General features: G+C 54.6%; 9 protein-coding genes across 9 annotated transcripts; 5 read left to right on the top strand and 4 right to left on the bottom strand.

Annotated features, from left to right (window-relative positions):
• Positions 1-249: 249 nt before the first annotated feature.
• On the bottom strand, positions 250-3,290 carry An02g02240 (uncharacterized protein; the record flags this gene model as incomplete). The annotated part of the gene is made up of 8 exons (XM_001399328.3): positions 250-969; positions 1,065-1,253; positions 1,632-1,725; positions 1,924-2,282; positions 2,409-2,444; positions 2,476-2,530; positions 2,948-3,069; positions 3,240-3,290. 8 exons carry the CDS (start codon positions 3,288-3,290, stop codon positions 250-252), a joined length of 1,626 nt encoding a protein of 541 aa, XP_001399365.3.
• Positions 3,291-4,280: 990 nt separating this feature from the next.
• On the top strand, positions 4,281-6,704 carry An02g02230 (uncharacterized protein; the record flags this gene model as incomplete). Its single annotated transcript, XM_059746117.1, has 4 exons — positions 4,281-5,232; positions 5,320-5,522; positions 5,574-5,777; positions 5,838-6,704. The coding sequence occupies 4 exons, from the start codon at positions 4,281-4,283 to the stop codon at positions 6,702-6,704; spliced, it is 2,226 nt and encodes a 741-aa protein (XP_059606024.1).
• Positions 6,705-7,101: 397 nt separating this feature from the next.
• Positions 7,102-7,638, bottom strand: An02g02220 (hypothetical protein; the record flags this gene model as incomplete). The annotated part of the gene is made up of 3 exons (XM_059746116.1): positions 7,102-7,194; positions 7,279-7,450; positions 7,502-7,638. The coding sequence occupies 3 exons, from the start codon at positions 7,636-7,638 to the stop codon at positions 7,102-7,104; spliced, it is 402 nt and encodes a 133-aa protein (XP_059606023.1).
• A 13-nt stretch (positions 7,639-7,651) lies between these two features.
• An02g02210 (uncharacterized protein) lies at positions 7,652-11,261 on the top strand (the record flags this gene model as incomplete). Its single annotated transcript, XM_059746115.1, has 3 exons — positions 7,652-8,435; positions 8,485-10,619; positions 10,725-11,261. The coding sequence occupies 3 exons, from the start codon at positions 7,652-7,654 to the stop codon at positions 11,259-11,261; spliced, it is 3,456 nt and encodes a 1,151-aa protein (XP_059606022.1).
• A 362-nt stretch (positions 11,262-11,623) lies between these two features.
• An02g02200 (uncharacterized protein) lies at positions 11,624-14,047 on the bottom strand (the record flags this gene model as incomplete). Its single annotated transcript, XM_003188556.2, has 6 exons — positions 11,624-12,172; positions 12,246-12,465; positions 12,911-13,118; positions 13,288-13,520; positions 13,637-13,810; positions 13,866-14,047. 6 exons carry the CDS (start codon positions 14,045-14,047, stop codon positions 11,624-11,626), a joined length of 1,566 nt encoding a protein of 521 aa, XP_003188604.2.
• Positions 14,048-14,578: 531 nt separating this feature from the next.
• On the top strand, positions 14,579-15,217 carry An02g02190 (uncharacterized protein; the record flags this gene model as incomplete). The annotated part of the gene is made up of 4 exons (XM_001399323.1): positions 14,579-14,597; positions 14,654-14,672; positions 14,740-14,833; positions 14,888-15,217. The coding sequence occupies 4 exons, from the start codon at positions 14,579-14,581 to the stop codon at positions 15,215-15,217; spliced, it is 462 nt and encodes a 153-aa protein (XP_001399360.1).
• A 570-nt stretch (positions 15,218-15,787) lies between these two features.
• Positions 15,788-17,255, top strand: An02g02180 (uncharacterized protein; the record flags this gene model as incomplete). Its single annotated transcript, XM_059746114.1, has 6 exons — positions 15,788-15,895; positions 15,946-16,447; positions 16,492-16,605; positions 16,676-16,976; positions 17,034-17,183; positions 17,216-17,255. 6 exons carry the CDS (start codon positions 15,788-15,790, stop codon positions 17,253-17,255), a joined length of 1,215 nt encoding a protein of 404 aa, XP_059606021.1.
• A 783-nt stretch (positions 17,256-18,038) lies between these two features.
• An02g02170 (uncharacterized protein) lies at positions 18,039-20,343 on the bottom strand (the record flags this gene model as incomplete). Its single annotated transcript, XM_001399321.3, has 3 exons — positions 18,039-19,770; positions 19,829-20,132; positions 20,208-20,343. The coding sequence occupies 3 exons, from the start codon at positions 20,341-20,343 to the stop codon at positions 18,039-18,041; spliced, it is 2,172 nt and encodes a 723-aa protein (XP_001399358.1).
• Positions 20,344-21,326: 983 nt separating this feature from the next.
• An02g02160 (hypothetical protein) lies at positions 21,327-21,770 on the top strand (the record flags this gene model as incomplete). The annotated part of the gene is made up of 3 exons (XM_059746113.1): positions 21,327-21,391; positions 21,433-21,585; positions 21,620-21,770. Coding segments are annotated over 3 exons (369 nt in total), but the record flags the coding sequence as incomplete, so codon positions are not given.
• Between the last annotated feature and the right edge of the window lie 41 nt (positions 21,771-21,811).

The raw sequence follows: 21,811 nt of genomic DNA, 5'->3' as shown, positions 1-21,811 counted from the left end.
ATATCGGAACAAATAGGATGAGTAGAAGAAGAGAATGGGGAAGAATGGCTCGAAGGAAGGTGTGATATAATTAGGTAGTTAATCCGATATACAGCCAGCCAATGACAAGACTCGTAAAGGGTATCAAAGAGACCGGGGAAGATCAGAGAACGCAGCACCGCAAACTATGTGCGCATTTGTTTACGTCGGTGCTGCCCGACGCACTCATGCGCGTCCATCGTCCGAACAAAGCCCCCCCGCCCGTGAGAGTTAGACACTCTTGGGGGATTTTGTTGGCGACTCCGCAGGTTGCTCCACGACGTCGGACAGCCGCATCCGCTTGGCCAGCGGCTCACCGGGACTGTCATTGCCCGCCGGGTTGGCAGAGGAGGTTTGGTCGGTAAGCTGTCGCTCCAGCTCAGATATCCTCCGTTTCAGATCGTCTTCGCGCCGTTGGGCCTCCTCCAGAGACCGCCGGAGCCGTACCTCCGAGTCCCGGACGATCATCTCCGATCGGCGCGCAGTCGCGCCGCTCTGCTCCAGTTCCGTCACCCGGCCCCGGAACAGTTCATTGATAAACTCCAATTCGCTCACGCGAGTCTTCAACGAGGTATTGGCTGCGAGCAGTCCATCGTATGTCTGTGGTGACTCGAGATGGCGGTCGACAGCCGCCGAGGTCGCCGTGGGCGACGGCTGGCGTGGCTGCACCGAGGGCAGCGCATTCGGCTGATTGAGCCCATGGTCGCCGATTGTGACGCTATCGAACATGTGCTGAGGCGCAATGTTGGCATTGTGTTGCGACTGAGGGTGTGGTTGTTGCATGGAAGGGATACCAGGCGTTTCGGTACGGGAGACGGGTGAGTTGGATCGGTCGGAATGGCCCGGTGATGCCTTTCGCGACGCGCGACGGTATCCTTGGGACCCCATGGGCGGCGTCCCTGCTTCGGACCTCGAGGTAGACAAGCCATTCGTATCGATAGCACCGCCGGACTGATAAGACATTGATAGGAATGTTAGCGATCGTTATCTCAGGTGTACAAAGACATAGGACAGCCAGGGAAAAATTTTCTAGACGACAGACTCACCTTACGCTTGGGGCCCTGACCAGCAGTCTTGACCCGGTTGCGACTTTTGATGACATCGGTCTTTAAGCTTATCGGACGGGGCCTGCCATGTAGTTTGAGGAACAAGCCACAGGCGTTGCAAAGGACGGAGCCGAGTTCGTCCCTGCGCCAGAGAGGTGTCGTAGAAGTGCCGCAATTCTGGCACACGGGCTGTAATTGAGGACGTTTGTGATCAGCCAACGTGGTCGCCATGGTTTTTGGAACAATAGGATCACGCGAGGGAAAGGGGAGGAAGAGACAGAAGATGGGGAAGCGGACTGATAGTGGATGGAGGAGGAAGAGCGCTGGGTTGATAAGATCGGGAGAGATTTGATGGGCTGGCGCGATAAGGAGCAGGTGGTGCGGCGCCAAGCCCCCAGCGGCTGCTGATAACAGCAGATTGGCACAGAAAAAGAAACCCAGGAAATTAAGGGTCACCATGAACCCCAGAAATTTCACTCCAGGCAAGAAGAGAAAAAAAGCAACAAAACCAGCGTAGCTCGATAAGAACCATCGCCTTCCAATGATAAGATCGTCTTAGAAACTTACAGGATTATTGCCTTGCCCACCAGTAGTGGCAGCCGGAGAAGATGTCGCGTATGTCATATTGGCCATACTGGGCTGCGCATTGCTACTCGAGGCTCTGCACACGTAAGACTCGTCAGCATAACCAGAGATACGGGCGCCTTGGGCGTGCGAGTATTCAAAATCATCTTATCTCCCTTCCAGACATGGCAGGGGAATCACACATGATCTTCCCTGCGACTCCCCTCTCATTCCATCACCTGGTCTCGTCTATGGAACATCGCATAGGGGAAAGGTTCTTGCTAGATACACATACCGCAGATTGGAAGTGGGCGCAGATGCGACCGAGGCCAAAGCAGAGAGTCCAGGCAGAGATGGGCCCAGAGAGCTGGGGAAGGCACTACCGTTGCTGCTACTGCCCGGGCTATGGGTGTATTTATCTAGAGAACTCGCCTCGGGAAGCGTTCCAGAATACTGCGATGACGCTGACGATGCTCCCGCACCAGTATCCGTGGTCGATTGGCGCGATCCCGATTGACTGTCAGTCGAGGAGGAGGTATGTTTGTAGTTCGAGTCTTGAGACTGGGAATTCGACGGCGACGGCGGACGAAGGGCTGGGTCGATGGGCGACGCCCGGAAGAGGAGTGAAGCCACCGTGGAGGTTGTCGGAGGGAACTAGCTAGAAATCCGGCCACAAATGACCGAACTGTAGACGATTCGAGAGGAGGGATTCCGTCGTTCCGGGAATGGTATACGACGGTTTAGGAGGAAAGATTCGTGCCGTTGGAGAGGACCAGCCACGTCTGAAAGGGAGGAATGATATGGAATGTCGTTCAACTTTTTTTGGGTTGCCCAGTTGTAATCAAACGATCATTAGACTTTTTCCAAGCCCAAAGTACTTTTTCTTTTGTTTTTGATAATTGCTTTTGTCCGGCCCAAGGGACGTCAGAGATTATACTCCAGGAGTAAAAGATCTCAACACAAGGCTGTCTCGGGGACAAGTTGCTGCAATTTGACCCAAGGAGCGATTGCTGAAGGAGCGACAAGAAGGTGAAAAATAAAAAGATCCAAGCGGATTGACCGGAAAGGAAACATGCGAAAGTAGATGATGGGTCTGGGGAAGGGGATTTGAGGCAAATCTGGAGGGGAACAGGATGGTCGGGAGGGAGAAGGAAGATCGAGGGTTGATTATCGGGGCTGCTATCGCGCGTCGGAGGCTATCGATTATTTATCGAATTGGCTCTGCGGAACCGCCGCTTGGCTGGGCCCAGCCGAGTCTTGGATACTGAGATTAAATCTTGGATAGGGATCCGTCACCCGTGGGAATTCCTCCTTATCACCTCCCTCCCCAGTCTCGGGCTGTTGCTATGCTATGCTTCTGCTCTCCAAGGTTTATGCGCCTATCTAATAGTATGCGCGGGACGGGCCCGGAATGAATCTTCGCAATGTTGTTGTCGCGCCCCTGCATGCCCCTTTCCCACCAGCCTAGTATTTACTGTGGCCGCCCCTGTGTTCTTGTTCTTCCTTTCAAGTCTGTCCTTCAACGGCCAAAGACCATGTTTGCTCGTGATAATTCTTCTTTTTCCGTGATGGAGGTTGGGGTGGAGCTGAGCGTCAATAGGAGACTATAACCGGCAGAGTGGCTGACCAGCACTCATGCTTGCTGTGATCGGAATCAGTCATGGTTTGCTGATTGGTGCGCAACCATTCGACTGTTGATGTTCTCCATTATGGCAACTCTTCATACATCATGCTACTGCACCCCGTTTCACTCTATCGGTCCATGTCTTAGATCGTAGCACAATCTCGTTGGAGCGACAAAGCCATGGCGCGCATATCGCGTGGTGTGGAAGTGCTAGAAAACGGCTGCCAGTGTCTGCACGGGGTCAATGGCAGCAGCTGTTGTTGATGAACTGGACGACAAGTATCACTGACGAGACCCTGAATTATTTGGCATAATTGTGCAGAGCATGGCTGTTACTATTTGTAGAAACAGAGACTGCGGAGTGAAGTAGTTTGTGTGTTTTCACGCTCAACCCACTGATGCTCTTGATCAGAGGAGCATTGAGAGCTCCAACTGAGTAGCAACATTCGTAGTATCTTTCCCCTTCCCCAGAAAACGTCTTTACCTTCTCCGGGGAAAAGCATCGCGTCGAGAGCCAACATTAATTCAGGGGCTTCCGTGAAGCTCGAGTGGATCCCAGCGGCACGATACGACCAGCGGTGGCGGTGCGGTATGGTATGGTATCCGGGGTGTGGCTGTTCTGGACCCTGACTGCCATGTGCTTGACTAAGCCGCAGTAATTGGCGGTACGGTGACGGTACGAGTGGTAATTGCGGCGAGCAGCCACTTCTTCAAGATGACAGCGGCGCTGCCTCGAACTCTCTCTCTGGCTCCGGATTCTTGGAATCTGCTCTCTCTCTCTCCCTCTCTTCCTCCCTCTTTCGCTTTCCCTACCTCTCCGTGGTCGGGGACTATCGCTTGTACTTCGTCTTTACTCGTCTCTGATCCAGTAATGGCTTGAGTTTGTCATTCAATCATCCTTCCCTTCTCGCCGTTCATTATCCATCCTCCCTTAATTCTTTCCCTTGCCCGTCGCCTTCATATGATCCCAAAGTGGTTGCCTCCCGACTTCTCCCATTATCTCATAGACTATCCCACTTCCATTCACCATGCCTAAAAGTAATCGGCCAGCGACCTCGGGTTACGCCCGCTTGGCTCAAGAGGAGGAAGATAGAGCCAATGACTTGTACGATTATTCAGACGATGACGACCTACACGCCCCCAGCACGATTTCCCAATCCGCCCCCCGATATGCTCCCATCTCTTCCCGTGCCCAGATGCAGGCCGCCGGCCTGTCCACGCCTCCCGAACATCGACGACGACTGAGTGGCCACTATCGCCGAGGACGAAGGAATTCCGGTGTCGACATCAAGGCCATCAATGCTCGTCTGGAACGGTGGGCGGAGGAGATCGCCTCCAAGTTCAAGATCAACCGCGTCAAGGGCAAGACCTTCGAGGAAGAGAAGCTGGAGATTTATCACTCCGTCTTTCAGGCTCCCGATGGAGTTCGACCCATCTCTGCGGAAGCCCTTGAGTCGGATGAGATTGAGGGGGCTGCGCGCAGAGCCCGTGACGAATTCGAGGAAATCGTGGAGAGTGTCCGGATAGCCATTGAGATGGGTGTCCATCCGAGGATGATCTCTCAGGGAAGCTCAGGTAGTTACTTTGCGCGCAATGCCGAGGGTAAAGTCGTGGGAGTGTTCAAGCCCAAGGATGAGGAACCATATGCATCCCGCAACCCCAAGTGGACCAAATGGATCCACCGAAACTTGTTCCCCTGCTTCTTTGGTCGGGCATGCCTGATTCCCAACCTGTCGTATGTCTCGGAAGCCGCGGCGTATGTTCTCGACTCGCGTCTTCACACGAACCTTGTCCCCTACACCGATATTGTTTGGCTATCTTCGAAATCCTTCTTCTACGATTTCTGGGACCGCAGGAAAGCTTGGATGGGCAAGAGGCCGCTTCCTCCCAAAGCAGGCAGTTTCCAGGTCTTTTTGAAGGGCTACAAGGATGCGAATCTCTTTCTGCGAGACCACCCATGGCCAGATCAGACTAACACTGGTTTCCGAGCCGAGGATGCTCCGAAACGCAAGAAGCGGCCATGGAGTGAAGCTTGCCGCCCCTCGGGTGTCCATTCTGACGATGAAGACGAAGAAGAATACGAGGACGGCCAAGCGCGCACGCCATCCCCGCGCGAGGAGAGCCGGGAACGGCGGTTCTACTGGACGGAAGGCTTGAAGCAGTCGTTCCGGGAAGAACTGGAGAAGCTTGTGATCCTCGACTATATCATGCGGAACACGGATCGTGGATTGGATAACTGGATGATCAAGATCGATTGGAAGACGGAAGAGGTGTCCATTGTTGCTGACCCGCCAAAGCCCAATGGAGTGCAAACACAGGAGGACGATGAAGACATGCCGCCTGCTCGTCCCGTTTCTGTCAACTCCGACGGAACGGCTTCAGCCCAGCATCCGTATCGGCGACGTGAAGCGATGGTAGCCGTCAGCCGTACTGGAACCCCATTGAACGCAACCGATCCCCAGGTAACCGTTCAGATCGGAGCGATCGACAACAGTTTGTCCTGGCCGTGGAAGCATCCCGATGCCGTAAGTCCAATGCCTTATTCCAATGCGATGTCTCCCAGAACCCTTGCTAACCTGTCATAGTGGCGAAGCTTCCCGTTCGGCTGGCTGTTCCTTCCGGTTTCTTTGATCGGTCAGCCGTTCTCGCAGAAAACTCGCGACCATTTTCTCCCCCTTCTTACCTCGACGGCCTGGTGGAGCGGGACTCAAATGGCCCTCCGGCGGGTATTTTCGCAGGATTCCGATTTCAAGGAGAGCATGTTTGCTCGTCAGATTGCGGTTATGAAGGGACAGGCCTGGAACGTAGTGGAAACGCTGAAGCACCCCGACCATGGCCCGCTTGAGTTGACGCGACGGACGCGTGTGTGCGTCTGGGATGATCTGGTGGATGTTCCGGTCGCGATCCCCCTCCGCGGGCCGTCCACTGATGCGCAGAAACGAAAGGTGAAGAGCTACGAACATTACGATAAGCACGCCAGTTACGATCCCGACAACGAGGAGATGGACATTGGCGCCGCCATGTCCTTTGGTACTGGCCCTGATGTCGACCTGCTGGGCTTGAGTTCTCCTCCGAATGAGTTGCCCAACCCGAACCGATTCGAGCTCTCCCGCGGGCGCGGGTCCAGCTCGGGACATGTCCGGGCCCAATCCGGCAGCCCTGCTACGATGGGCGACTATCGGTTTGGGCGCGACAGTATCGACGAGCTGAGCCAGGGGCGGGGTTTGGACCGAAGCTGGGCGACACTCCCTCCCCGTCCGGGCAACCGGCACCAGAAGCACAGTTCGGTATCCAGTACGCGCGGGCAGGCGCATCTGATCTGGAGCAGCGACGACCTGGAAGGCGACCTGGGATATGCCGCCGCCGAGGGCATGGAAGGCAACCAGCGCAAGGTGATTGTCGAGCGACTTGAGGCAGTCAAGAGCAAGAACCCGGTCTTTACCTGGTGTTAATCCGGTTGTTGCTTGCTGATCAGTCAGGATCTGCTGTGTCGGCGCAGGTCCCCTCATCTTTCCATTCTTCTTCTCATTCTCCTTCTTTACTTCACATCTTCTTCTCTTCTTTTATTTAGCGTGTATCATGATAACCTGGCATGAGGAGTTCTTTTGCAGGGTCTGGTCCTTGTTGGAAAAAATCTTGATGGTTTTAGTCATAGAAATGGAAGTTGATCTTCGCGAGGGATTTTTGGGCGGTTGCCTCCTTGTCTACCTTATACATAATACACCAGTATATAGTTTTTTTTTTTTGAAGTGCATTTAGAATCTAATACAAAGTCAGCGATGAAGTGAGAGTGCCTTGAGCGGTAGAAGTCAAACCTCGTATATCCCAGATATCGATATCAGTCGGATATCAGCAGGTGAAAAGTGGGCACTGAAACTGCGCCGACCGAGGAAGACCCGCAATCTTATCACGTATCGGTGGTTCCTCGTCACGGTCAAGCAACTACTAGATACTTCCTACAGTACCTCCAGTAATTATCGACTATCTCTTTCTTCTCTCTGTCATCCCTCACTCTGCCATCATCACTGGCTTGCTTCTTTCGGCACTTCCTCCTGTCCGGCCGATCATCTCATCCTGACCGTAAGATGGAAGAGATCTGAGCTCCCCCTCACACACACTCTCTCTCTCTCTCTTGACGCTCATCCCTACGCCGCCACCACCACCAAGGCTACCACCACCAACTAACCGGATTGCCGCCCTCCGAGTAACTCCCTCTCTGTTGGATGCTCAGCCCAGCCTTTCTCTCCACCCGCAGCAGGCAATCCAGGCCTTCTTTCGAACCGATCTAGATGTCCCTCCCATCTTCCCCGCCACCGTCTCATCCGATCCGTGATCAGTCACTGGGCCTAACACTCTACGTCGCACGCGTGTCTCGGGCACCTGCATCGAGTACCGAATCATGGCTTCCCACGCCGCCATGCTCCTGGACCCGCGGGCCTACAAGAAGCAGCTTCAACAACAGCAGCAGAAAAACAATGGTAACTCCCCGGTTCCCACTCGAACCCCATCGGATCGCTGGAGCGATGGACCCGGTGATCCTTACCAAGAGGACCATCACCAACACCGTCCATATTCCTTGCCTGCTTCACTGCGTTGCCCCTCCCCTCCAGATGACCCCATCGACTCAGACCCCAACGAAAACTCACATATTTTCCCAGTAGGAACAAGCGCCCAACAGGATCCGTCGTCCTCGCCTCAGCGCACTGTCGTTGCGCCGCCCGCGGGAACCGCCTCCGCTGCCCAGCGGCTTTTGAGTCCCCGGCGCCGTCTGCCGTCGCAGCGGGCGAGTCCCAGGTCAAAGTCCAGATCGCAGTCACTATCTACGAGGTCGCCGAGTACTCGCGATACGGGGAGTTCGTCGCCGCAGCAGCAGGAAACGAGTGTGGAACCTGCGCTTGATGTGGAGTTTGCTAGTGCTCAGTTCGAGGACCGGACGGACGGCAAACGGCCTTCGGAACAGATGGACGAGACACGCCATGGGAGCTTAATTGAAAATATGTACGGGGTGGAGGGGCGTTCTAGCCAGCTATATAAGAGGGTCAAAGTAGAAGAGGATGGGCCAAGGTCTGTAAACCGCAAGTTCACAGGCGTGGGAAATACGGGCTTGGGTGATTGGATGAAGGATGGCCGTTCCAATTCGAATTCCCCGGCCGTGCTGCCTGATATTGTTGACTTGACTACTGGTAGGATGATGGATATGTGGGTTGCAATGATATGCTGACTCTCTATCAGATGTGTCAGGACCAGCGACTGATGATGACGATGTGCAGGTCACCGGCTCGAATGACCTCAGTCTTCAGCGGGTCTGTTACGGGAAAATTGAGAATGCCACGATCCAGGCGCAGTTGGTTCCTAAGCCTTCATCACAGACTATCTTTGGCGACTCCACGCATGACTGGCCTTCCATGAAGCTAGGCGTGCATCGGCAGCCGGGCCAGAACAACCGGATCGAGGTGTCCGATCCTAACGGTAAGATATTTGGAATGGTCGACGCGAAGACGGCGTCGGTGATCGTTCCGCTTCTAGACTCGCCGGCTCTGAAGGTGAATATTACCGCCCGGTTGGACGTCCGGAGGAGAAAGGACGACGAGTGGCCCTGGGCGCCTTGCTCATATGCATACCGAGCCTCTGTCAATTTGTATGGCCTGAGAAAGGATGCGGAGCTTGTGGGGAAGCATCTGGGTCAGCATAATGTCTGGCTGGGGACGCCATTTTCTGTGGAACAAGGCGTTCCTGTGCACAACCCCCATGCAGAGAGGCGACGGGCTCAAGCGGCGATGCTGCCTGCGGCAGCTGCGAGGGGCCGGGTGGGAGTCAACTATGAAGTGCGTACAGCCGAAGAAGTAAACGACGCGGTGATGAAAATGTTCGATCAGCTGCAGAGCGCCGAAAATCTGCCCGAGATGGACCCTCCGTCTTCTTTGATCACACCATTGCTTCGACATCAGAAGCAGGCACTTTGGTTCATGACAGAGAAGGAGAAGCCGCGCAAGTTTGGGCCCAAGGAGGCGGACAATAACTCTCTCTGGCGGATGGTTTATCGCTCTAATGGAAAGAGGCGGTACCGAGAGATCATCAGCGGGATGGTGCTAGATGAAGAGCCTCCACAGAGTCTGGGAGGACTGCTGGCGGATATGATGGGGCTGGGTAAGACCTTGAGTATTCTCTCCTTGGTTCTTTCTTCTTTGGAGGAGGCCAGCCAGTGGGCGGATTCAATCCCAGATCCCGAGCTAGTCCGCAGCTCGCCGGGCATCCGCAATACCAAGACGACGCTTCTGGTGGCGCCCCTCAGCGCGGTCAACAACTGGACCAACCAGATCAAGGAGCATCTGCGGGAAAATGCGCTTTCGTTCTATGTTTTCCATGGACCGGCACGGACGAATGACGTGGAAGAATTGTCCAGGTATGACCTAGTGATCACCACGTACAGCATCGTCCTCAGCGAGCTGTCTGGACGAGGCGCAAAGCGTGGCGTAAGCCCTTTGACCAAGATGAACATGTTCCGCATTGTTCTGGATGAAGCGCACACAATCCGCGAACAGAGTGCAGCACAGACCCAGGCCATTTTTAAGCTCAACTCCCAGCGACGATGGTCCGTGACCGGAACGCCCATCCAGAATCGCCTCGAAGACCTCCTCTCGGTCACCAAGTTCCTGGGGCTCTTTCCTTATGACGACCGAGGGCGGTTCGGAATGCACATCCTCAGTCGCTTCAAAACGGGCGATGCATCAGTACTAGCCAGCTTGCGGGTGCTGGTGGATTCTTTCACCCTTCGCCGGGTAAAGGACAAGATAGATCTTCCGGCACGGCACGATAAGATCATCATGCTCACCTTTACGGAGAAGGAACAGCAGTTGCATGAGTTCTTCCGCAAGGAGTCCAACGTGATGATGCGGGTAATTGCCGGTGAGGAACAGTCCAAGATGAAAGGTCGCATGTACCACCACATCCTCAAGGCCATGATGATCCTCCGACAGATCAGTGCGCATGGCAAGGAACTCCTCGAGCCAGACGACCGCAAGCGTATCAAAGGGATGAGCGTGCACGACGCAATCGATCTCGAAGAGGGCGCAGGCGACGCTGCCGGAGCCACGGACAAAAAGGCTTACGAAATGTTCACACTCATGCAGGAGACTTCCGCAGACACATGCGCTGTATGCGGGAAGCGCCTGGAGGAGCCAAGTTCCGACAATGGTCCGACCGACAAGCAAACAGCCATGGCGATCCTGCTGCCGTGCTTTGATGTCCTGTGTCCAGACTGTTTCTCGGGGTGGAAACACGCTTTCGACCGTCCAGTGGGCTCCGTACACGATATTAAATGCCAAGTTTGTGATGGCTGGATGCCCGCCTCGTATTCCACCATCACGGTAGGCGGACTGCAGGACTACCTGGTGGATCAGGCGCAAGCCAAACAGAGTCGACGACACGGCAAGACGCTAGGGGAGTACGAGGGGCCACACACGAAGACCAAGGCGCTGGTAACACAGCTCTTGGAAACAGCCGACGAGAGTAAGAACCAGGGGCCTGGGGAGCGGCCGATCAAAAGCGTGGTGTTCTCGGCGTGGACGTCGCACCTGGACTTGATCGAAATTGCGCTGCGCGACCACGACATCACCGGGTTTACGCGGCTCGACGGGACGATGAGTCTGGCAGCGCGAAGCAAGGCGCTGGAAGAGCTTCACAACAACCCAGATATCACGGTGCTCCTGGCGACAATTGGGGCCGGCGGCGTGGGTCTGAACCTGACAGCGGCGTCGAAGGTGTATATAATGGAGCCCCAGTACAATCCGGCGGCAGTGGCACAGGCCGTGGATCGGGTTCATCGCATTGGACAGACGCGCGAAGTGACGACAGTACAGTTCTTGATGAAGGGCAGTATCGAGGAGAAGATCTTCGAGCTTGCGAAGAAGAAGCAGCAATTGGCAGATCTGAGTCTGAATCGGGGGAAGCTGGATAAGAAGGAGGTGCAGGAGCATCGCATGCGCGAATACCGGAGTTTATTCAAGTGATGGCGATATACCGATGATTCCTTTATTTCCTAGTGAAGCGCCATATTCACTAGAAGGAGATGCGCATACTGATAATACTGGTTTGATACCCGAGAGGCGTTTGGTTGATTTATTGCATTCCTGGATTCTCTCTGCATTGACTCATATGGATTTTTTTTTACCCCATTCATTTGATCTCATTGACATGGTTGAACTATCTCCTTTTTGCTATGTGATTAATTCCGCAGTACACGATAGAGGAGAAAGGAGGAAAGGAAGAAAGACCAAGACAGACAGCTAATTAGAAGACGCAAGTCAAACTCCATACTCCATACATCATCCCACATACATGAAACACATCCATCATCCACCAACAATATAAACTAATCCCTAGAATAAATCCCCCTCTCCACCACCCCCAAAACACCCTCCAACCTCCTCCTCAACACCCCCAACTCGCGTCTCCTCTCCTCCCTCACCCCCTCCACAATCCTCAACTCCCCCTCCAGCTCCCGGATCCGCCTCTCCTGCTCCGCCTCACTACTATCTATCCCCGGCAACACACTAATCAAGTACTCGATCTGCTGCTCCTTGATGACGAGATCGCGCGCTAGTTCCCGTTGTCTGGCTGCAAATGTAGCGGGGCTGTCCGGCGCAGGTAGACCTTCACCATCTGGGCTTTGTTGCTGTTGATCTGCATGCTGCCCTCCGGTTTGGGGATTTGCGGTGTCGGGTGGTGGTGGCGAGGCTTGCGATTGGGATTGTGCTGCTTGGGGCGCGGACGCTGGGACCGGGGGGGTAGATGCGTTCTTGGGGATTTTTGCTAGTAGGGGCGCGGCGCTGGGGGTTGTGCTTGTGGGAGGCGGCGTCGCGGGGATGTTGTCGTGGTAGGTCGTTAGGTAGCATAGAGTCGCGTAGAATTGGGTTGCGAGCTGTGGTTTTGGAATTAGTTGGGTGTGGGTGGTGGTGGTGTTGGGGGTGAGGGTAATGGGATGGGGGATGTACCTGGTCGAGGCAGGTTTGAAGTTGGGTTAAGATGTCTGCCATGTTGGGTTCCTTTCTCCCTTTTTGTGTTCCAAATTGTGATTGAAAGGTGGTGGCGGGGTTGTAGTATAGGCGTGGGGTGTAGGCGTAGGTGTATAGGGTAGTTGTGAGAATAGTTGTAGAGGTGATGGTTGGTGATGGTGATGGTAATGGTGGAGAGTGAAGAAGTGGAAGAGCTAAGCTAATCTCCGCTCCGATAAGTGATTGGGTTTTGATTCCGCCGATAACCCCAAATAAAGTATTTCTCCAACTTCTTACTTTCTCTCCTCATGTATGTCTATTTCTGTCTCCGCCACATAACTTCTACGAAACACTAACACTCAATTAAACCATAGTATACACACAAACCCAATGCATCACACCAGCAGCCTCTCATAATAAGAACAATGACAACACTATCCCCCCTAATCCGCCGCCTCTACAAACTCCCCCACCCCCCAACCCCCCCATCTTCTTCTTCCCACACCACTCTCCCCTCCTTTCTCGCCCACGCCTCACGCACCTCCCTTCCCCCTACAAGCACAACCTACATCGGCACCCACTACGAATACACCATCCAATCCACCCTCCGCTCCTCTGCCCTCCTCCTCCACCGCACCGGCGGCCGCTCCGACGCCGGCACAGACCTCGTCGGAACCTGGCATCTCCCCGCACACGAGCACCCACCGCGCGTCCTTGTGCAATGCAAGGCGCTCAAGACGAAGCTTGGGCCCAATATCGTCCGTGAGCTCGAGGGGACGTTCTCGTCGGCGCCGGTGGGGTGGCGCGGGACAGGCGTCATCGGGATGCTGGTTAGTCCCAGGGAGGCGACGAGGGGCGTGCGGGAGGCGTTGACTAGGAGTCGGTTTCCGTTAGTTTGGTGTCTTGTTGGGTTGGAGGGGAGAGTTAGGCAGGTGCTTTGGAACGAGAGGGTCGAGGGGGTCGTCGGGGGTGGGTTGGGGATTGGGGTTGTTTATTGTGCGAATGAGCAGGGGGATAACAGGGATGCGGAGGCGAGGGTGACGTGGGATGGGGAAGAAGTGCCTGGCATAGATGATGTGGTGGAGAGGATGGAGGTTATGCAAAGGAGGTGGTTTGAGTTGTGGGATGTCGGGGAGGAGAGGTGGGAGGAGGTGCTGGGGGTCGTGGAACGGTTGTTTCCGTTTGAGAAGCCATTGCTGTATGCTAGGGACGGGAGGGTGAGTGGGTTGAGTGAGGAGGAGAGGGAGCTTGTGAGGAGAGAGTTGAAGAGTAGGTCTACTTGAATATAGAGCATATCGTATAGAATGTAATAATAGTATAGTATTGTCATATCAAGCCAGGGTATATCCGTAAACGCCATCCGAACCATCCATCTCATCAAACACATCTACCCCTGCATCGTCGACCAGAAGTAGTTCGAATAGAAGAACCGCGAGAACTTCGGGTCAATGTTCACCACATGCACATCGCCCTTGCGACTATTGCGGATCACCGCCTTGGTGAAGTTGCCTGCATCGTCCGCCTCGATATCCACGCCCAAGGACCGGTAGATTTTCAATCGCAGCCTACCAAATAGTCAGCCTCCGGGTACTACAAGTCAAACAAATGAGAAGTACTCACAGCGTCGCATCATCCATCTCGCGCTCGCGGCGCGTCGGTTCATCGCCCTCCAACCCCTGCGCCTCCAGATCGGCCAGTCGCTCCTTCAGCATCTCCAGCTCGCCTTCTAAGCGCTCGCTTTCAATCTCCAGCTCGGTAGCCGACTTGGCAATCCGGAATTTCTTCGTGTCCAGCTCGACCATCTCCGCCGCGTGCTTGCCAGAGTATGCGCCGTCACGGCCTCCTCATGCTGGGCCGTCAGCGCGGACAGGTGCCGCGAGAGCTTGCGCAGGGCCGATTCGGCTTCGCGTGTACGCAATTCGCGCGATTGTTGTAGTGCGGCGAGCGAGTCATTGATGCGAGTGACGGCTTGTTTATCGGGGTGGATGTTGAAGTTGCCGATGGTGTGGTTGATGAGCTGGAGAGTCAGCAGTGGGGCATGATGAAGGGGCAAAAGTAACATACACCAGCGGGATTCTCGTCGAGAAGCATTATGACGGTAGATTCAGGGCTATATACGTAGTGTGTTAGATATCTACCTTGTAGTTCTGATAGCAATGGCAGCAAATACACTCCGGAAGTGGAGAGATGTTTGTTGTTGGAGCAACCGCCACCGCCGCACGCACCGCCACAGCGCGTGACGCCAGGCAGACCGGCGATGATTCCGAATCTTCTCTTGTCGCTGCTGGCCAAAGTCTTCGTCTTCCCACCAGATTCATCGATATTTCTTCATAATGGGTTCTAACCTTCCTTGTGAGTACTTCTATTCTTGTTGGCGCTGGTTCCCCCCGCTAACTGCATGCCTGCAGATGCTGCCGATGCTGAGAGGTCAGCGCTTCCCCCATCGGATACTCTACCAATACTCCAGATCCCAGCGAAGCTAACCGGTGCACAGTCCGCTAAAGCCAGCGGAACTTCAGGTGCTCCGCGCCCAGTATGAGAAGGAAGGTGACTACGTGGGGATTCAGACCAAGTTCAACTACGCCTGGGTAGGTGCCGGCAGATATCCCGATGCAGGCCCGTTTGGCTGACAGCATGTATAGGGCCTGATTAAATCCAACGCCCGAGTCGAACAACAAGAGGGTGTCCGTCTGCTGTCGGAGATCTTCCGCGCGGCACCCGAACGACGTCGCGAATGCCTGTACTACCTCGCGTTGGGCAACTACAAGCTCGGTAACTACGGCGAAGCCCGTCGGTACAACGATCTACTGCGTGATAAGGAACCCGGGAACTTGCAAGCAGCTAGTCTGGGCCAGCTCATCGATGAAAAGGTGTCGAAGGAGGGTCTGATGGGTATTGCCATCGTGGGTGGGCTGGCGCTGGCGGCCGGCGTGGTGGGTGGATTGGTGATGCGGGGGGCAAAGAGACGCTGAAGGGACTTTGAAATGATTGTTCTGGGTGCATGAGTGTAAATAGGGCTGCTTGGTGTTTTTATTCTAGCATTGGGGCGTTCTGACAGCAAGATTGGATGCGTGATTAATGTTAATGGATGCTATCACTATCAATATGGGAATGTCTTCAGCTGCGCCACAGGTGGCTAACGTCATCCCGAGTCGTTTCTTCTTTCCTGCCTTTCTCTTTCTTTCCTCCATCTTCTCTTATTTCCTTCTTCTTGCTGTCATCTGATGCTGGTTTCTTTTTGATATCTAGCATATCTTCCCGTCGGATGAATCCCATGCTTTAAGTCTTTGTCCCCGTCACGCCCGTGGCCACATTGGATGAACGAATGCGTGCCCAACGAGCCATGAATGACGCTGCATTGCGCTGCTGCTCTCGAACTCTCAACCACCACCACCTCGACGTCCCTTCTGCCTGATTGATTCGTCAGATCTCGTCTCCTGCACAACCATCTGACTAGTGTCTACGGTGACAACCTTCCACCCCACCTTTTCATCGTCCCCCTCTCATCCACGCTTCGTTTCGCCGTTGGATTCCGGATCGCCATGGCCGACGTGGGGGATCGCATGTTCTGCCATGCTTGTGGCGGCGTCTGGCTGCGCGAAGCCCACGGCATGATCTGTCCGCACTGCGAGTCAGACTTTACGGAAATTGTATGATCTCTTCCTCTTTCGGTTCCTTCATCCCTATCTGACCATTCCAGATCGAAATCCCGCCAGATCCCGACGCCGAACCCCCGCCCTCATTCCACCGCCCCCCCTCGCCCCCCGCCGCGGACAACGCCCGCTCCCCGAACCCATGGGCAGACCATAATCCCTGGGCACACCAGGAGGAAGATGATGATATCGATCATGGTTGGGGACCGGGACATGGAAATGGATTCACCCATCGCACATATCGGTCCCCGGACGGCCGCTTCACCTTTTCCACCACAACCTATACCCACGGTCTCCGAGGGGGGTCACCCCCAACCCAACAGCGACAAGCGAACCCCGACCCACTGATGCCGATGGTGCAGGGTCTAGACAGCATCTTCCATGGTCTCGCAAGCACCTACAGACAGCAAAACCGCCCAGGCGGCCAAGCTCAGGCTCCAGGCTCGGATCGCGACCGCGGGAGGACACTGGGATCTTTTGCGTTCGACATCGAGGCGGAGGGCCGGACCGGCACGCAGGCCGGCGGTCTGCACCCGCGAGATGCGGATGGTCCGCAACCGGTGAATAATCCTCTGCGGACTCTGGGCGAGTAGGTGCTGCTGATGACGTTACTGCACGTTGCAGGGCTAACGAATATCAGTATTTTGGAGCTGTTCCGCTCGGATTTCGGTACAAATACACAGGCAGGCGGCACTGGCGGCGTGCGGGTGATGACGGGGCCAAATCCCCTCGCCATGCTGTCCACGCTGCTAAACTTTGATCGTCATGGAGACGCAGTATACTCGCAAGAGGAGCTGGACCGCGTGATCTCTCAGCTGATGGAACAGAACGCCAATCGGGGAGCGCCACCACCAGCCCCGCCCAGTGCGATCCAATCGCTGCCGAAGAAGAAGGTCGATGAGGAGATGCTGGGGAGCGAAGGGCGAGCGGAATGCTCGATTTGCATGGACGCGGTGGAACTAGGGACAGAGGTCACGGTGCTACCTTGCAGCCACTGGTTTCACTACAGCTGCATCGAGCTGTGGCTGAACCAGCACAACACGTGTCCGCACTGTCGGCGAAGCATTGATGCGCCCCAGTGAGTTCCCTTTTCTATGTTTGCTTCGTTACGCAGACCCTCTCTAACGACATGCAGATCCGAAAGCGCCAACAGTCCTCCCGGAAACCGGCCAGCAGCAGAGGGCACAAGCGGCAACCCAGTAGTTATTCCCGACAGTCCGGAGCGCGAACGGAGCCAGCCATCAGCAGCGCGAGACGCTGCATCACCATCGGGCTGGAGCTCACAGTCATTCTCCTCGTGGTCATCGCCATGGTCAGGCTCAGAGGCCCCAGAGCAACAACAACAACGCCGGAGTAGTCGAGGAGAAGGGTCCGGAGGGTTTACGGGATGGGTGCGCAGCCGACTCGGCGGAGGGAGCAGCTGATGACGACATGGAAGCATACAAGTATATTGGGAGATTGATGATTGACGAGGTGTATGTAGTAATGACTTGCTTGGGAGTTTGCTTTATAATGACATGACACGACACGATGAAGATAACTATGCACACGCCCGCATGCACACACAGACAGCATTGATACCTTATCTATACTATCTATCCATCTAAGGCTTTATTTACGATTACCACCGTACATTAAGAACTAAGTCATTACGTTCGTAACAATCTAAATGCATCACCCTGGACGCCAAAATTACTGTACTGTACTATACTATAACTTTACCATAACATTGGAAAAGTAAAGTAGCATACTTGAAGAAGAACCCCAATAGCATTCGATACTGGTATATGTACTATAAACTCTCTAGATCAAGCCAAAAGATAAAACTGAAACGATGAACCGAAATCACCTCAACCGAAAGTAGTAAAAGTGAGTGCTGAAAGATGACAATGAAATGAACTTGAAACCGAGCACAGAACCGAGAAGACTTTTTCCTTTTCCTTTTTTGCTTATCACTTTTGGGTGCAGGATTCCTTCATCGCTCTGAAAATCGTAAGAGGAAAATGCAAGGGGGTTGTAGAGAGTCTAGGCGGAATGAATCTACAGTATAATAGATGAAGAGGGATAGAAATAGAATAGGTAGTAGATGTCAAGAGGTATGAGGGAGGAAGAAAGATGAGGAGGGAGGAGGGGTGGTGATTTAGAAGCGCAAGTCCCAGCCGATCTTAGGACCCAGACGAGGCAGCTCATCAGCCACACTCTGGACATCCTTGTCACCTCTTCCACTGAGGTTGAGGACGATGTTGTCACCCTTCTTCATGGACTTGGCGAGCTTCATGGCACCGAAGACGGCGTGGGAGGACTCCAGAGCGGGGATGATACCCTCGGTCTGAGCGAGAGCACGGAAGCCGGTGAGGGCTTCGGCGTCGGTGGCGGCAATGAACTTGGCGCGGTCGCTGTCCTTCCAGTTGGAGAGCTCGGGGCCGACACCGGGGTAGTCGAGACCGGCGGAGATGGAGTGGGTTTCGGAGATCTGGCCGTGCTTGTCCTGGAGGACGTAGGTGCGGACACCGTGGAAGACACCCTTGCTGCCGCCGGAGAGGGTGGCGGAGTGGCGGTCGGTGTCGACACCGTCACCACCGGCTTCAACACCCAGGAGCTTGACGCTGGGGTCGTTCGAGAAGGGGTAGAACATACCCACGGCGTTACTGCCACCACCAACGCAGGCGACGACAGCATCGGGCAGCTTGCCGATAAGGGTCTTCATCTGTTCCTTGGTTTCATCACCAATGACAGACTGGAAGGTACGCACGATGGTCGGGAAGGGGTGAGGCCCGATGGCGGAACCGATGATGTAGTGGGTAGTGTCGAGGTGGACAACCCAGGCGCGGAGGGCCTCGTTGACAGCATCACGGAGGGTGCGGCTGCCGGCGTCGACGGCAACGACGGAAGCACCAAGAAGTCTCATACGGAAGACATTGAGAGCCTGACGACGGACATCCTCGGCACCCATGTACACGACACACTCCATGCCGAACTTGGCGCAAACGGTAGCCGTGGCGACACCGTGCTGGCCAGCACCAGTCTCGGCAATGATTCTCTTCTTGCCCAGACGGCGGGCAAGCAGGATCTGACCGAGAGCGTTGTTGATCTTGTGACTTCCAGTGTGGTTAAGATCCTCACGCTTCAACCAGATGTTGGCACCGCCGACATGCTCCGTCAAGCGGTCAGCAAGATGAAGGCTGCTGGGGCGGCCCATGTAGGGGTAGTAGGAGCGGTATTCCTCCCAGAACTTAGGGTCGTTGCGCGCCTCATCAAAGCCACGCTCGAGCTCGGCCAAGCAGTCCATCAGGGATTCGGGCACGTACTGGCCACCGAACTCGCCGAAACGGGAGGGAATGAGAGCAGGGTCACCAGAGCCGTTCAGAGCTTCAATCTGGTCGACCAGGCCCGGGCCAGCCGGGGTGTCGTCGTTGGTAATGACATCAGTGGGCTGAGAGAGGGCAGGAGGAGCCTCCTTCAGGACGGGGTCAAGCACGTTGACGGAGCCAGTCACCTTGCCCTGAGCGTCTCTCTCAAGGCGACGACCGGTCACGCTGGTAAGGTAGTCCTGGGCATGCTTAGCCGCCTGGCCGGCAGGGGCGTCACCCAAAACGGTGATGATCTGGCTACCAATAACAACACCCTCGGAGATGTTCTGGACGGACAGGAAGTGCTCGCGGGTGCTAACACCGAATCCTAGTGCCGTAGGCACGTTTCCGGACCAAGTGTGAACGCGAGACAGGAGTTCGGGCAGGTTCGAGCTGAGCTTTCCGGTGGCACCGGTGACACCCATTCTGGAGACGACGTAGATGAAGGAATCGGCAATCTTGCAAAGAAGCTTCATGCGGGACTCGGAGGTGGCGGGAGCAATGAGGGGAACGTAAGAGAGACTACAGAAAATGTTAGACCAGCTACCCATTTTGCGCACAGGATGCAGTCAAAACGTACCCAGCGCTGGCGCAAAGATCTCTGAAGCGAACGGCCTCCTCCGGGGGCAGATCGACCATGATGAATCCATTGACGCCGGCTTCCTTGCAGTGTTGGAGCATGAGCTCCTCACCATACTGCATCAGAGGGTTGTAGTAGCCCATCAAAAGAACGGGTGCCCTCAGACCGCGGCTTCTGGCGGCGCGGACCTGGTCCAGGACCATGGGGATCGTGACACCATTGGCCAAAGCCTGAGTGTTGGCCTTCTGAATAGTCGGTCCGTCTGCGATGGGGTCGGTGAAAGGGACACCCATTTCGATAATGTCTGTTGCAGGTCACCAGCATCGATTAGTTCCCCTCCATCTTGAAATGTTGCAGAAGGCGGGGGTCGACAACATACCAGCACCACCATTTTCCAGGCCCATCAGAACATCTACGGTCTCCTCGACAGTAGGATATCCTGCAGTGAAGTAGGCGACCAGAGCAGCACGCTTCTCCTGCTTAGCTCTGGCGAATGCATTCTTGATTCCGTCCATGGTGGCGGGAGGTGGGGTGACACCCGACGAGTGGTGGTTAAGGGAGTAAGAACGGGGGAAAGGGAAGCGGAGGAAAAGGAAGTAGAAGCAAAAGGTAAGAGACGAGGAGAAAGAGAAAGAGACCAAGAACGGTCAATTGGGGATATACGTGGAGGGAAAGCTGGGGGAGGGAAGAGTCGAGAAGGAGGAGAAGCGGAAGAAAGTGGGTTTGAGTCACCGAGGATTACTGAGTAATTACGGTGAGTGACGGCCTGCTGGTATTTTCCCCGCCCCAGTCAGGTGATGGTGGCGATAAGATAAAAAAGAGGAAGAAAAAATACGGACAGGTACCGCTGGGTATGAAATTATCGGATTTACGGATTTGCATGTTTTACACAACGACATCTGTCTGTCTGTCTGGGTTGGGGATCGATTATTAGATTACTTATGTAGTTGTCAACACTTCCTCCAAATGTCAAAAGAGAAGAAAACAAGTCAGAAGGTGTAAGAAATAAACAGCACTATTCACAGACGCCGCAAGCTATGCATATATAGATCTGCCCTGACCGAGCAAGACCCCAGTCGCCAAACTCGAGGCAACAGGGACTTAATGCCGGGGACCATCTCCTCGAAGAGACTCGCAATGACAGAGACTGGAGCAGAGGGGACCCAGCAGCGGACGACAACAGTGATAACAACAACACAAGAACACAAGGAGCACAAATCTGATCCCAAATCCCATTTCACACTTTTGATCCTTCGCCAACCCAGATGTCTGGTACATCAATCCCAAGTGTTATCCCAAACCTGCAACCTAGAAGGAACGACGGCAGCGCCATGCTATGCCAGATAGTTGTACAGCTTCGTAAAGGAGCGAAAGCCTCATGCCCACATGAAAATGCAACATTAACCACAAAAAATAAAAACATGGTGTAAATGGTGAAGAACAGCAACAGTTCGTCTATAATGCGTCAAAGAAAAAAAAGGATATCGGGCATTAAGGCATGAAGAAGGGCGATGGTATAAGGAGAGACATGAGATCATTCACAGTGATCATGAAAAATAAACGGTAAAGTCCGTGAGGCCCGTGACTGAGTTATCCTGTGCTAGAAAATCCACAGGGCTCAGTGCCAAAATCTCGCGGTTAAGGAGTGACGATAATCAAAGAGGTATCAAAAATTATGCAAGAAATCACAACGCAGTAAAGCGGGAAAGCCAAACGCCAGTCGATGCAGATTACCATGGAGGAACCAAAACGCGCAGGTATTTCAAGACCCGTGGGCCTGGCCATGCACAGAATACGGCATGGGAGCAAGGTAGTTGTAGCACGCGCTGCTGCTGGGATTGCCAGTGGCTGCAGCAGAGTTGAGAAGAGGATTCAAGTCCCAATTTCTGCTGTTCACGGTGGCTGTGAGCCCGAGTTGGCTCTGCTGCTGACAGACAGAAGGGTACGAGTAAGGCGCGGCCAAGGCGGAAGAATAGGGCTGGT

This window comes from Aspergillus niger, assembly GCF_000002855.4.
Source record: "Aspergillus niger supercontig An02".
NCBI lineage: Eukaryota > Fungi > Ascomycota > Eurotiomycetes > Eurotiales > Aspergillaceae > Aspergillus > Aspergillus niger.
This window is presented reverse-complemented; position numbering and strand designations above follow the sequence as displayed.